The 12,857-nt window shown below is 40.3% G+C and overlaps 1 protein-coding gene across 4 annotated transcripts in view; it reads right to left on the reverse strand.

Moving 5' to 3' along the window:
* oxr1a (oxidation resistance 1a) overlaps positions 1-12,857 on the reverse strand; it is a 208,020-nt gene that overhangs the window by 23,999 nt on the left and 171,164 nt on the right. For all 4 annotated transcript variants that reach the window (XM_042489230.1, XM_042489232.1, XM_042489229.1 and 1 more), the window contains 2 exons: positions 4,661-4,813; positions 1,027-1,211 (listed from right to left, as the gene is read on the reverse strand). In XM_042489230.1, coding sequence (XP_042345164.1) covers positions 1,027-1,211; positions 4,661-4,813 — 338 coding nt within the window. The remainder of the gene's footprint in view (positions 1-1,026; positions 1,212-4,660; positions 4,814-12,857) is intronic.

Raw genomic sequence — 12,857 nt, forward strand, 5'->3', positions numbered from 1 at the left:
AGCTGATGTCCCCATATGCATAAATACAGTTGGCCAACTTTGTGCATATTTGGATAATAGCATGTGTTTTTTTTTCTTCAAAATTTAAAGGGTGATAAATCAATTGTGGTAAAATACTAAAGTATTTCATTTTGTGTACAAGAAAACCCAGTTCTCACTGCACAAAGGAACACAACAGTTTTTATGCAAACTTTCTGTATCTAGAAAACCTCTAATGAGGTCGCAAGATGAAACACTTGTATTAACAAGCACACAGAAACACACTCTTCCAGGCACTTGTTGCTCAGCAGTGTGTTCATACAAAGGGAGAGAAAGAGAGAGAGAAAGAGAGAGGTCAGCAGAGGGAAGGAGAGCGGAGACACAGACAATGGAACACAGCTGAGAAAACAGCTGGATCAGAAACCAGTCATTTGCCAGTACAATAACTGCTCCATAGGCAACACACAACCAGTTAAATACAGTACTGCTCTGACCCTGCTAACACCAAAGGAAACAGAAATAAAATACCACAGCATATTTCGCCTTGCATAACTTGTTCCTCAACAACAACAATTGAAGCAAAGGAAAAAATGAAAAACACAGACAAATCTGTAGGAGGAAACACAAGTAATTCTTCTGAAGTGGCTGCTTCCTAGTGCATAAAGAGGTGAGCAATCACAACGTAGGAGGGTGAAGGCATACTTCATTAACCCTGGTGTAATTGCTGCTTCCTTTTTATTTTGCTTCGTGGGGGGAAAAGAATTAAACTGAAAACTTAAAATTGGTCGCTGATGCAATCTGACCGTGGGTGCAGCGGAGAATGACATTGATTAAAGCAAGGGTACTGCATTTCTGTGAGGGTGGGAGAAAGGCATTCAGGATTAAATTGTGGGGCAAGATATAGTGTATAAGTGTAACTATGAGAATGTGTGTGGGAGCAAATAGAGTCAGTGTTTATAGCTGCATACACTTTAAATAACAACATGTGTAGTCATAATACAAGTCTTGACCATCTACAACAAAGTATACATGAGTGTTTGTTCTTACTCGGGCACAGCCTCTCTGATCTTGGGGTCGGTTATCTCCTTGCAGATGGCAGCAGACTGCACTTCCTCCAGAGGACACATGATGCCGTACTCCTCACACCCATGGGCCTGAACCAGTGGGTCCATCCGGTGAGGGTCAAACATGATGTTGTTGGGTGTCACCAGCAACACCCCGCTCACCGCACCCTGAATCCACGCAGGAGAAAGAGAGGGATGGGTAAGGGACAATGGGACCCATCAGAGTACATAAAGGGACAGCTGAGCATGTTTAGCTACCACCAAAAGATACTCAGAAGCACCTCTGTCACATAAACAACTGAAGCCGAATCAATTTGAGACCACAAATGTCCTAAATCAAGCAGAGGTTATTGACTGCCAGCAGCGACCACTTCAGAGCTTTCATGCAGTACCTGGGAGTGAATCAGCACTGGTTCAATATCATGGATCTGTGTGTGTTTGTGTCCGAGAGCATGACAGCTTCCTGGACAGAGCACTGTGTTGGCGCACGTGCACGCACACACGAACACACAAAAACAAACAAACAAACAAACAAACAAACAAACACACACACACACACACACACACAATCAGACAGGCAGCTAGGTGGAGTCTGTGCGAATTTCATTGTATGATGTCCTTTGAACTGGCTGTCCTGATTCATACCTGACCAGACCACAATGCACACAATTTGACCAGTAAGTGTGTGTTCAGTGGTAAAAAGTATCAAATGTGGCATTCAAGAGCATCTTTGACCTGCTTTTTTTTCTTTTTTTTTTTTTAAAAAAAATCAGAATTAAAAAAAATCTCTATGTTTTCTTACTTTTGGCCTTTTTATAGTTTTTTTATTCACGAGTGATGTTACTTTGTATCATCCTATCAAACTGCAAATTTTATTTAAGGAGCTCTACATTCAGAGCGTATCTATGATTCAGAAGTTGGCTGCACATGGATCTCAACAAAGAGATGAGCAAGTGGCTAGCAGCTAACGCCCAGTCCTCTAGGAGAGCAGCTAAAGCCTTGCAGGCAAGTTTTCCAAGTGGCCATGCAAAGCGTTACCGCAAAACAATCCGCTGTGGCCCAAATAACATTTTCCCCATAGAGTGCCCGAGGGATGATGTTTTTCTGTAGGCTAATGCGGAAGTTAGATTCATTCTGGTTCTCTCGTGAAAAAGCCTAAGGGATTTTTCCATTGGGTTTTGGATATCTATAAAATGCCTGCAAATATCCAGTTTTTAGGAGTAATTCCTGGGGTTGTCTGTGGACCACCATTGTAAAAGAGACTTCTGTAAAACAGTTGACAGGAGCCTCTAACTGTAATCAAGGTTAATTATGACTCTTTCTATCATGATCTTGTGATCTACAGAGGTTTCAAATTTTTCAAAATTTCTTGGCACTTAGAAAAGTGATTTAAAAATCTGTGACATCATTACAATGTAAAGTCAATGAACAGAGTGGGAACACATCTGTTAAGTTGCTCATTGCCTTGCCCCTTGTTTTTGAGAGAAATCAAGTCAATTTGCACAAGTTCCAAAGAGTTAAGGCCAAACAGCACAATCACATGTAGAGTCAGACGGTTCTTGATTGAAAAAAAGAAAAGTAATAAACAGGGATAAAGATGATTTGAACACATCATTGAAGCACACTGAAGACCTTTTAAGATCCTGAATTTAGATAACTCAGTTTACAACACTTCAGGGCGCCGCAGACTCCCTGGTTATAGGCCATCTGAACAACATTAACTATAATCAGCAGAAATTAAACTACAGTCAGCAGGAGAGATGCTTCTCTTCATGTGCTGGTCTACAGGGTTATTCATATCTGCCCACACAAGTGCCCACAGTGTTCACTGTACTCACCTCACTCCGGGTTTCTTAAATAAATTTAACAAAACAAACAAAAAAAAAAAAAACAACAACGATGAACTGGAATGCCTTGGTTTTATAAGACATCCTTTGTGAAGGAATTGGTGTAATGACTTTCCGTCAAACTAAGATAAGATAAAATAAGATAATCCTTTATTAGTCCCACAGTGGGGAAATTTGCAGTGTTACAGCAGCTATGAGGCACAGGGCAAGCAGCAAAAGAACAATACAATAGTAAAAAATAATAACAAATATAAAAAATATTGAATAATAAAAAAGGTGCCAAGTACAATAAGAAAACAAGATGCAAAAATAGTAGCATAAAGTTATAAGGTGCCAACAACTCAACAGTCTAGAAAAAAAAGTAATAAACTGCTTTGTTTACGTCTGCCTCAGGTGCTGAGAATACCATAGAAGGGCAAAGAATTAACAACTGAAAGAGCACAACATTACTATGTTTTCCCACCAAAAAAAGGTCATTGCAGACAGCAGTGTGCATCAACTGGATTCAGCTCGGCTCAAGTGGTGAACTTGATATTTTGGCTGATTTACTCCTGTATTAAAGTGAAATGGAGTAAATTACTAGACCTCAATAAACACACTTGATCTGTGATCACATTGATGGTTTAAAACACTTAACAACAAACCACGAAAAAGAAAAACAGCTTTGATATGGAGTGGATGTAAGTGTATTACTTTTCTTTTAATCCAGCACCACATGCACAGCCAAACCTTTTGAAAGATGAAGTGTGTTGAGTACCTGCAGCTGGCAGCTGTGCAGCTGTATGACTGTACATGTGTAAAGCTAAATATATTTGGTTTGGTATCAATACAACCACTTCCTCTCTCTTTCCATCCCTCACTTTCAGGCGTGGGTTTTTCTGCTGCCGACAGTTTTTCTTTAGTCTACAGCAGTTCACAGCTGTCTGTCACATGACCAGGAGGGTATAGAGTGCTCTTAATGGGATACTCTGCAAATTTTCAACCACTTTTGTATTAAAACAATGTGGTTAGTATATACAAATGAACTGTGTTTAACTTCCCTCCATATAGTTTCGCTTGCTCTCCTGGGCTGCTGCTCCAACTACAGGCTGTACTTACGCATTTTCATATTGCCAGCCACTCATGACGCCACCTCACAAAGAGCACACAGCTGATTAATAGACAGACATGCCCTCTCAAACTCGGTCTCTGAAACTCTGACCAAAATCCAATCAAAATGTAAATCTATGCAGTGCTAATTGAATATAAATCAGTAAAATGTTACTCTACTGCCTATTTCTCCTTTCAAATGTTTTCAGAAATATATTTTAGTGCAATGTTTAGCTGAAATAGCGAGGGTATGCAAACAGGAAGTGGACACCATGCTGCTTCCTGCACAGTGAAAACTGAGGCCAACAAATTTCAAACAGTAAAACTAAGCAGTGCTGATCAACTATATACTTATTTATTTGTATAAATCAAGCTTCGGTTACTGAGCTGCATATTTCTCGCCTCAAATGTTTTGGATTTCGAGTTTGCATTGCGTCAGCCACCAGTGGAGCGCTTGTTGCTCTGTGGGGGCTGGTATTGTAGGTTTTCTACCTCTTCAGCAACAGCATCCATTTTCTCTGGTCACATAGCACCAATTTTAAGTATTTGTGTCTTTCAACTAAATAGACATCCTAATTTTATTAAAAGACCATCTGGATATACCTTTTTTACTTAAGTGCCCATACTCGGGGCATACTACTATGGCTATATCTTTTATACTCTTTTTATACTGTATCTCACCTTGTCTCCAGTGATGTACTTGCAGTTGATCTTGAGGAACTTCTCTGTGAGAGCCTCTTCCTCCTCGGAGGTGGATGACACCACTCTGGACTGGCGCAGGGCAGAGAACACTGGAGGGTGAACACCTTCTGGTCTTGGGGGGCCATCAGAGTCCTTTAAGACAGGATGAGTGGGGATTTTAGTATGGACACCATTAGTTTGAACATACTTAAATTATACATATCATCTGCTCTTGAGCCTAGACTTGTTTGTCCTTTGTCACAATAAACGAGAAATGGAACATTTTATAGTGACGAGTCAAGTGAAATTACATGAAAATCTTTAAAAGCTGTGTTCCACTTAATCCTACACACAAATCTATAACACTGCATCGCGCCTAAATCTCTACATAGCATTCAACCAAACAGACTAAATAATGAGCACTGTCGAACAAGCGCAGCTTGGTTCACTTAGTAATACATGGTGTAACTAATTTGTGCCTCATTTCATCAAACTAATGTGTTTGAGTCCCTGAATGTATTATCTATATATAAACAAATATTTTCGGCACAGTGGGACAATCAGGTTAAAAGAAATCCAATGACAAGCCAAATGAATGCTCCTCCTGTGTGCTGGAGCTTCACACAGGCAATTAGGTGAAAAACATTCAGATAAGACTGAAGATTTAATTATTGTGTTTTTGGCACTATGATGTCTGGTTAGTGGTCAGGGGCAGGTTCGGAAACTGGTGAATGAAGGGCTACACTGGGGCACAAATGTAAAGAAGAGGAGTACATTTATAAATGTATAAAATGTGTTAATTTAAAGGCCAGATTCTCTGTAATAAGAAGCAGCACATTAAAGAGTTTCAATGTTTATTCAGTGGTTTAATAAATAGCAGATTAGCAAACATCAATATTCTAATATGAAATAGTTTCAATTCATAGCTGCTTTTTTGTAATTAATATAATCCATCCCCCGCACACAGACATGTTTGTGGTAATTTTTCATCAGCGTGATGCTGGTTGTGTTTCCTCTCTTTATGGTTGTTCTGTGTCTTTGTGGCTGTTTGATTGACTTTTGAACAACAAAAAGAGCTCCAGGGTCCCTGGGCCTGCAAGAGTCCTGTAAACCATCCGTGATACTAAAACGCTAACTAACCATTAGGTGTGGGAATCACCAGAGGCCCTCAATACAATATTGCCATGAAACTTACATCACAATATAATATTATTGCAATTTTTAATCCAGTTCCGTAAAAACGTGGATGCTTCACACACATCTACCCCTTGGCATCATAGAAAATCTCTACAACCAACACAGTTTCAAGGCAGACACAAAAGATTAGTGTCTTTCAATGAGGAATCTGACCAAATGTCTCCCATGCTGCTCCTGAGGTATGACGCCGAGTTATTGACAGAAAAGTGTTTTTGCAGAACAATGAGATGTCACAGTTGACATTTAACATATTGAAAATAAAAGTTAGAATTTCATCATTATATCCTAAGAGACATTTGTGTGAAATTTGAATGTATTCATTTTTTAAAAACATGTTTCATGAGGACACAGTGACCTTGACCTCTGAGCACTTGATCCTAATCAATTAACTGTTGATTTAAAGTGGACCTTTGTGCCAAATTTGAGGACACTCCCTGAAGAGCATCTTCAGATTCTACATTTCAGTCTAAATGAATGTTTGTGTCAAATTTGAGAAAATTCCCTCATGGTGTTCAGCGTGACCTTGACCTTTGACCACCGAAATCTAATCAGTTCATCTTTAGATCCACTCAAATGTTTGTGCCAGATTTGAAAAAAAAAAACCAAACCCTAAAGGTGTTCTTGAGATATTCGTTCATATGAATGAGACAGATGAGGTGAACCTTTGACCTTTGACCACTGAAATCATATCAGCTCATCCTTGATTCTATGTGGATGATTTAGCTAAATTTAAAGAAAATCCCTAAAGGCTTTCTTGAAATATTGCGTTCACAAGAATGGGCCTGCTGACCTACGTACGGACAGACCTACGTACGGACAACCCAATAACATAACAGAGATTTATTAATTTATAATACCTCATCCACAGTCCGCCAGATGCTCCACAGCCAAGAAGGAACGTAAATGATGTCTTAACTACAGTTCTGTTAGTTATGTTCTATTATCTGCTGGCACATACATATAGAGCAATTTTGTAACTGCTTTTTCATCTCCACTGCAGTAACTCTATGAACTGCTACAGATGGTGTGTCTGCTGGGCTGGAAACATGAGGTGTGGAGGGTTTGGTGTTTCTGTCAGTGGCCTGTTGCCATGTAACGTCTGAGCCTGGAGGGGGGGGTGGGACTGACTGAAGTCTGTCTGAACAACTATCTACAGGGACAACTGACTCTAACTGACTCTAAGGCATTTAGGACAGAAATGACTTATGGTCTGACTGACTGAACAACGCTCTGCAGAGCGGACTGTCTGTGACACTGAACAACTGCTGAAGGAGTCAGCTTAGATGGAAAGATGAGAAGAAGTGAGGGACAGGAGAAATGAGGATGATAAGGACAAAGTGAGTGGAGGCTGCAGCACAGGCAACTAAAAAAAAACAGTCCAAAGCTGCTGTGGAGAAATAAAAAGACAAGGAGATAAAGAGCGCTTAAGGCAATGAATGAGAGTGATTGGAGTGAGGACAAAGAACAAAAGGGAAAAGGAGGACAGAGAGGAGTGTGTGGGAGTTTTCAACGAGGGGGGATTTAGACCAGGAAGAGAGGGCGTCAAAAGCCGGTGGAGAAGTGAAGAGCAGTGAAGAGCTTAGAGAAGAGAGCCCATAACAACTGTCTGCTGTCCTCCTGACACCCACCCCACGCCTCCCCCTCTCCGTCTCCCAGCGCAGTCGACAAACAGCCTGCAGCTACTGACCCACACCGACACAAGCAGCCCAGACACTGGCAGCCAGGGAAGGCTGAGGGGGCTGGGCCAATCTGTTACAGCCAAAACAAGCCTCTCTTAACAAGCTGAGGAGAAAAGGACCTAAAGATGTAAAAGAAAGATAAGGAGGAGAGGGATCAGAGCTGGAAATAAAGTTTCAAGAAAGCTGATTGTTTCCTTAAAGCAAGAAAAAAAAAAAAAAACGCATCCCTGATCCATGAGAGCATCTACAGATCTGAGGCCCAGCTGTTGAACATGAGGACTGTGTGTAGGACTCTGAACCAGCTCGTCATCCACTTAAACTGAACACACCTCACCTACACAACTGCACTTCATTGCTCCACTTCCCGGCGAGTCACTTCCCAATGACTCATTCATGCTGACTTTCCTGCTCCAAGGTTAAATATGAAAACAGGAGTAGCCTTTTCAAGCTAAAAGAATAAAAGTTAAAGGGATAGATCACCTCAAAATTAAAAGCACATATTTTCTCTCCGTCTTGAGGCTCATTTATACCCCATATATGTACCAAAATAGATACATACATTTTAAATGTGAAAGTCACTGTCTGCATACTTCGATGTGTCCTTTGTGATGGCATAAAAACAGACAATAAATGGAGCTAGAGGAGAGAGTTAAAAGTTTGACACAACAACAAACAAGATGACAGGGGAGAGGGTACCTTAAACCCTTTGAAACCTTGATTGCCATCAGTTTTCTTGCTGCACTCGGACACCTTTCACAAGTATTTAAACCTTTAAAAAGGTGAGCAAATTGATTTGATTTCTTTCAAAACCCGAGGAAATAAGGCAACCAGCAACTAAACATGAAATGTCTTGCAAATTGCAAAAAGATCAATTAAGGTGACAAAAACCAACCTGAAAATTACATTAAGAAAAAAAAAAAATCAAATAACTAGGAGAAATATCAAGAAAGCTATATATGTAACTATGTTAAAAATAACACTACAAAAGATATTACTGTAATTTTTTTTTTTCATTTTCATTTCTTGTTTTTGTTCTTTTACATTTCTTAGATTTCCTATCTTGTTTGAACTGTGCTACACTGCCTCCACCATCTCTGGTTGTACTGTTCCATTTCATCTGTATCTGTACGCCTTCAGAAAACATGAACAGATACAGATCAAATGAATGGAGAGTACGGACAGAAGGCACAGACTGTCTCCTTCTTCGAATGTAACGTTAAGCAGTTACGTTAAGAAAGATAATCTACAGACTTTGTCCTAAGCAGTTTCATGTAACTATTTTCTTTCTACCGAACTACGCCTGCCAACAACATCACTGCACAGAAAAAAGCATCTACTCATGCACAAGAGGCTCATGCTCATAACAGTACCAAATGTAAATATCAGTGGTGTTCTTCAGGGTTAAGCTGTAATGTTAGCTAGCTCAGTGATAGTAGATATAGGCTTCCTTCTGCACGGTGATACAGTTGGCAGGTGTACTTGGGTACTCCTACATGAAACTGCTCACAAGAAGGTCTGTGGATTATCTTGAGTAATCGGGTCATGATTTGTGGAAACAGACATTGTTGTTGAGTTTTTATATGCATTTTTGACACGCTGAGCACCACATATCAAATGCCATCAAATTCAATTGTATTTAAGAGAAAGCAGACATTTCTATGGAACTTACACACTCAGCAACTCATACCAAAACAATGCGGATTGATAAACTGTGCAAAAGGAAAGAGATGAAATATGTATTTTTAATTTTGGAGTGAACTGTCCCTTTAACATCAACTAGAACACACCTAAGACCAGAGACACACACGTTGTCCACATGTGCAGTACACACCTGGGTTGAAATTAGCACAAGCAGGTATCCAAACACTTCCTCCCTCACAGAAATGCACAGCAAACACTGTCTCCCATTCCCTCTCATTAAATCCGGCACATCTGAGGAATGGGTGGTATGTGTTGATAACAAAATAACACCCATCCACATAAAGGAGGACTGTGAAGACACACTGGCTGTCCACCAGCTGAGAGCTGTAGCTCACAAAGCAACACTAGGTAATAAGTAATCTCTTTTGGTAAATTTGCCATATGTTAACTTGCAAAGCAAAGAAGAAAAAATGTTGCTGTATGGGAAAATAGCTGTCTGCAATCAGAGGAAATACAGTGAAAAGAGTTAACAACAGTGAGATTGGTCTGTTTCACTGGCTGCCAATGGTGGCATATTGTCAAAAGCTGACAATCTGTCCCTTTATTCATCTTTCAATATGAAATTCTATTTGGGAAACACAAACAAACCTTGGCTCACTTTCTCAGTCATTTCATTTCACCAGGTTATAGCCCGTGCATGAGACCGGATGGAGAGGGTGCCATAATCACTGCCATATAAATTCTTAATTTCCATCCGGGTATTCTCCTTAGACAGATCCTGCACAGTCATGCTACATCAACGAACTGTCACCTGATCTGAAGCTCCAATCATATCTCACACAGATCAGGCTGCCAACTCCTCTCTCCTCCCTGCGGTTTCTCCATGACTACCTGAGCTGCTCACTCCTTCCTGCTACATGCTGCTATTGGCTGCTTGTGCTGCTTTCTCACTCCAATACCCACCCCCATCAACAATTACTGACACACACAAACACTGTCTACTGACTGGAGGTAATTACAGGGGACCTCTCAAGCTCAGTTTCAGGTTTATAATTGTATTTGGGGTTTTACTAGAACATGTTTACACACTTAATGATTAAATAACACTTAATGCTCTTTACAGTGTCTGTGATGTAACATCTGTATTCACCCTCTGCCTGAAACACTCTGTTTAGCCTCTTTCTTTTTAAGTCCCCCTTCCAAAAGAGCCCAGTCAGCTCTGATCGGTCAACGTTTTGGGGTTCACGTATCTGTTCCTTTGCATCGTCAGTGCAGCAGGTGAATGACTGTAATGGAAAGTAGAAACACTCTCTACCTTGGCAATTCTCAATTAAAGCTTCTGAACACAAATAGACATTTTCCAGCAGAAATAGGACGCAAAATCTAGCTTATAGCTACATGCAGCAGTGTACTTTCAGCTGGAGAATGACTTTTTATAGTGTCATTTTTTAAATTAGAAACTACCAATTAAAGCTTTTGAACACAACTGGACATGTTGTAACAGGAATATGATCTGAAATTGGGAAGAATTAACTACATTAGTGAGTAAGATTACATTTTTTGCTGATGTTAGCATGAGCTACATGTTGCAGTGTACTTGCAGTCAGGGATTGATTGTGTATAGCACCACCTTCTCACACTAAAAATCACCAATAAAAACTTAAAAATGCAACCGAACATCTTCCAGCTGGAATATGATCCAACATCGGTAAGCAATTAACAACATCAGTGTTAGCGTGCTGCTACATGTAGCATCTTATATGCAGCTAGGTATTGACAGCGTACTGTATAGCGGTGCCTTCTTGCATTAGAAAGCACCCATAAAAGTTTTAAAACACAAGTGGACATGTTCCAGTAAAAATATGATCTGACATTGGAGAGAAATTACCAACATCAGCACCTAAGATAACATGTTTCCCTGACATTAGCATGTAGCTACATGTAGCATTGTACTTGCTGCAGGGGGACGGCTGTGTATAGTGGCATTTTCTCCCATTAAAAATAAACAATATAAGCTTCAAAAATTATTGGACATGTTCAAGTAGAGATGCGATTGGAAATCAGGGAGAAATTAAAAACATTGGCAACCAAGATTACATGGCTCCCTGATGTTAGCATGAAGCTACATGCAGCATAGTACGCTGTGTAATTGTTTAGCAGTAACGTGCCTGGAGCAGATTACCAAAAGATATTTGTCACAATCTTACGTCAGATATAAGTCAAAATAAAAAAACAAAAAAAAAAACAAAAACGGAAACAAAGTATTAAGAACAGTTTGAAGTCTGAGGCTTTTGCTAACAGGGATTACTTTTATATACGTTTACCTCATAATTTGAAAATTTGGCTACATCTGACATTAACATCTAACACTGTAACATTATTATAGATATGGAAAAAAAAAAAGAAAAAGCATGATAGGTCCCCTTAAGAGCGGTGATTAAAAACAAAGACAGTAGTTCTTTCCAAAACTTCCTGGAGTGAGCACCGAGTTCTCTCAGAGGTGTTAATCAGACACTTTGACTCTGTTTGGTTTAGTGATATACATACAGCTGATAGATCAATACAATTTATGCTATGGGAAGAAAGACAGCACCCTGCCTCAGCCGCCTCACATATTTCAAGTGAATATTGCTTTTCCGGGCTGCTGCTCTCTTTGCACAACTAAAATCCTCTAATATATGACGAGTGTTTGTCCTGCAGTGGCCTCCATGGCATCCAATATTTTCTCAGCTGGTGCTGGAGCGTGGTACTGTGAGGGATCATACTAAACATGCCCGTCTCTTTATTATGCCCTGTATTAATCTTGAGCTTCATACAGACGTCTCAATGAAACTGCTCAGCGGTACAGATAAGGTTAAGAGAGGTAACAGGCGGCAGTCATATAGAAAAGAAAAAGGGTGAAGAACAAACACAACCTCACTGAAAAATCCTATAATGAAGACAAACAGACTTTATTTGACCTTATTTGAGGTGAGCCCCGACTGGTCAATGTCCTGAAGTGACCAGATTCCAGTCAGTCTTGGAAGTTTTTTCAGTGTGTGTGACATCAAAGTGAGAGGAAGAGCATAGCGCAGCATAGTAGACTGGCTGCAGCACTGAAATCCAGAGATGAAAGGGCTGCCGTGCTGGCCTCAGACTGTGAGTAACCACTGTGGATGGGGAGTGGAGGTCAGTGAGGGAGGAGAAAGGTATGATGGAGTAGTGAAATGCAGAGGAGGGGTGCTGGGCAAAACAAGGCCTGACGGGGCCGCCAGGAGCTTGTCTGTGAGGTTTTTGTGGAGGTGGATGCAGCACGGCATCACGGTAATCTGCTCTACAGGAAGCTGTGAGGGGTGCTGACACTGATGGTGGGGACAGGAGATGGGTGCTACAGTGTTAGATGACAGCTGTGGTGGGGCTACAGGAATCAATATCCATTTAGCTTCCAACCAATATTTCTCTCAGTTAAAAAAAAGAGAGAAAAATCTAAAGAGAGGCAGTAAAATATGGCTTCTATCCAGGCTGGTGTTAGTGAAGGACAAAGTGATATATTATAAATATGAAAGGCAGTCGGCAGTAGCCCATATAAATTAACCCTTTGAAACATGGACTGACATCACTTTTCTTTTACTGCTTTCAGATCCACTTTCACAAGTATTTAAACCTTTGAGCAAATTGTTGCAATTTCTTTTAAAACATGG

Source organism: Plectropomus leopardus, chromosome 7 (genome assembly GCF_008729295.1).
Source record: "Plectropomus leopardus isolate mb chromosome 7, YSFRI_Pleo_2.0, whole genome shotgun sequence".
Lineage (NCBI taxonomy): Eukaryota > Metazoa > Chordata > Actinopteri > Perciformes > Serranidae > Plectropomus > Plectropomus leopardus.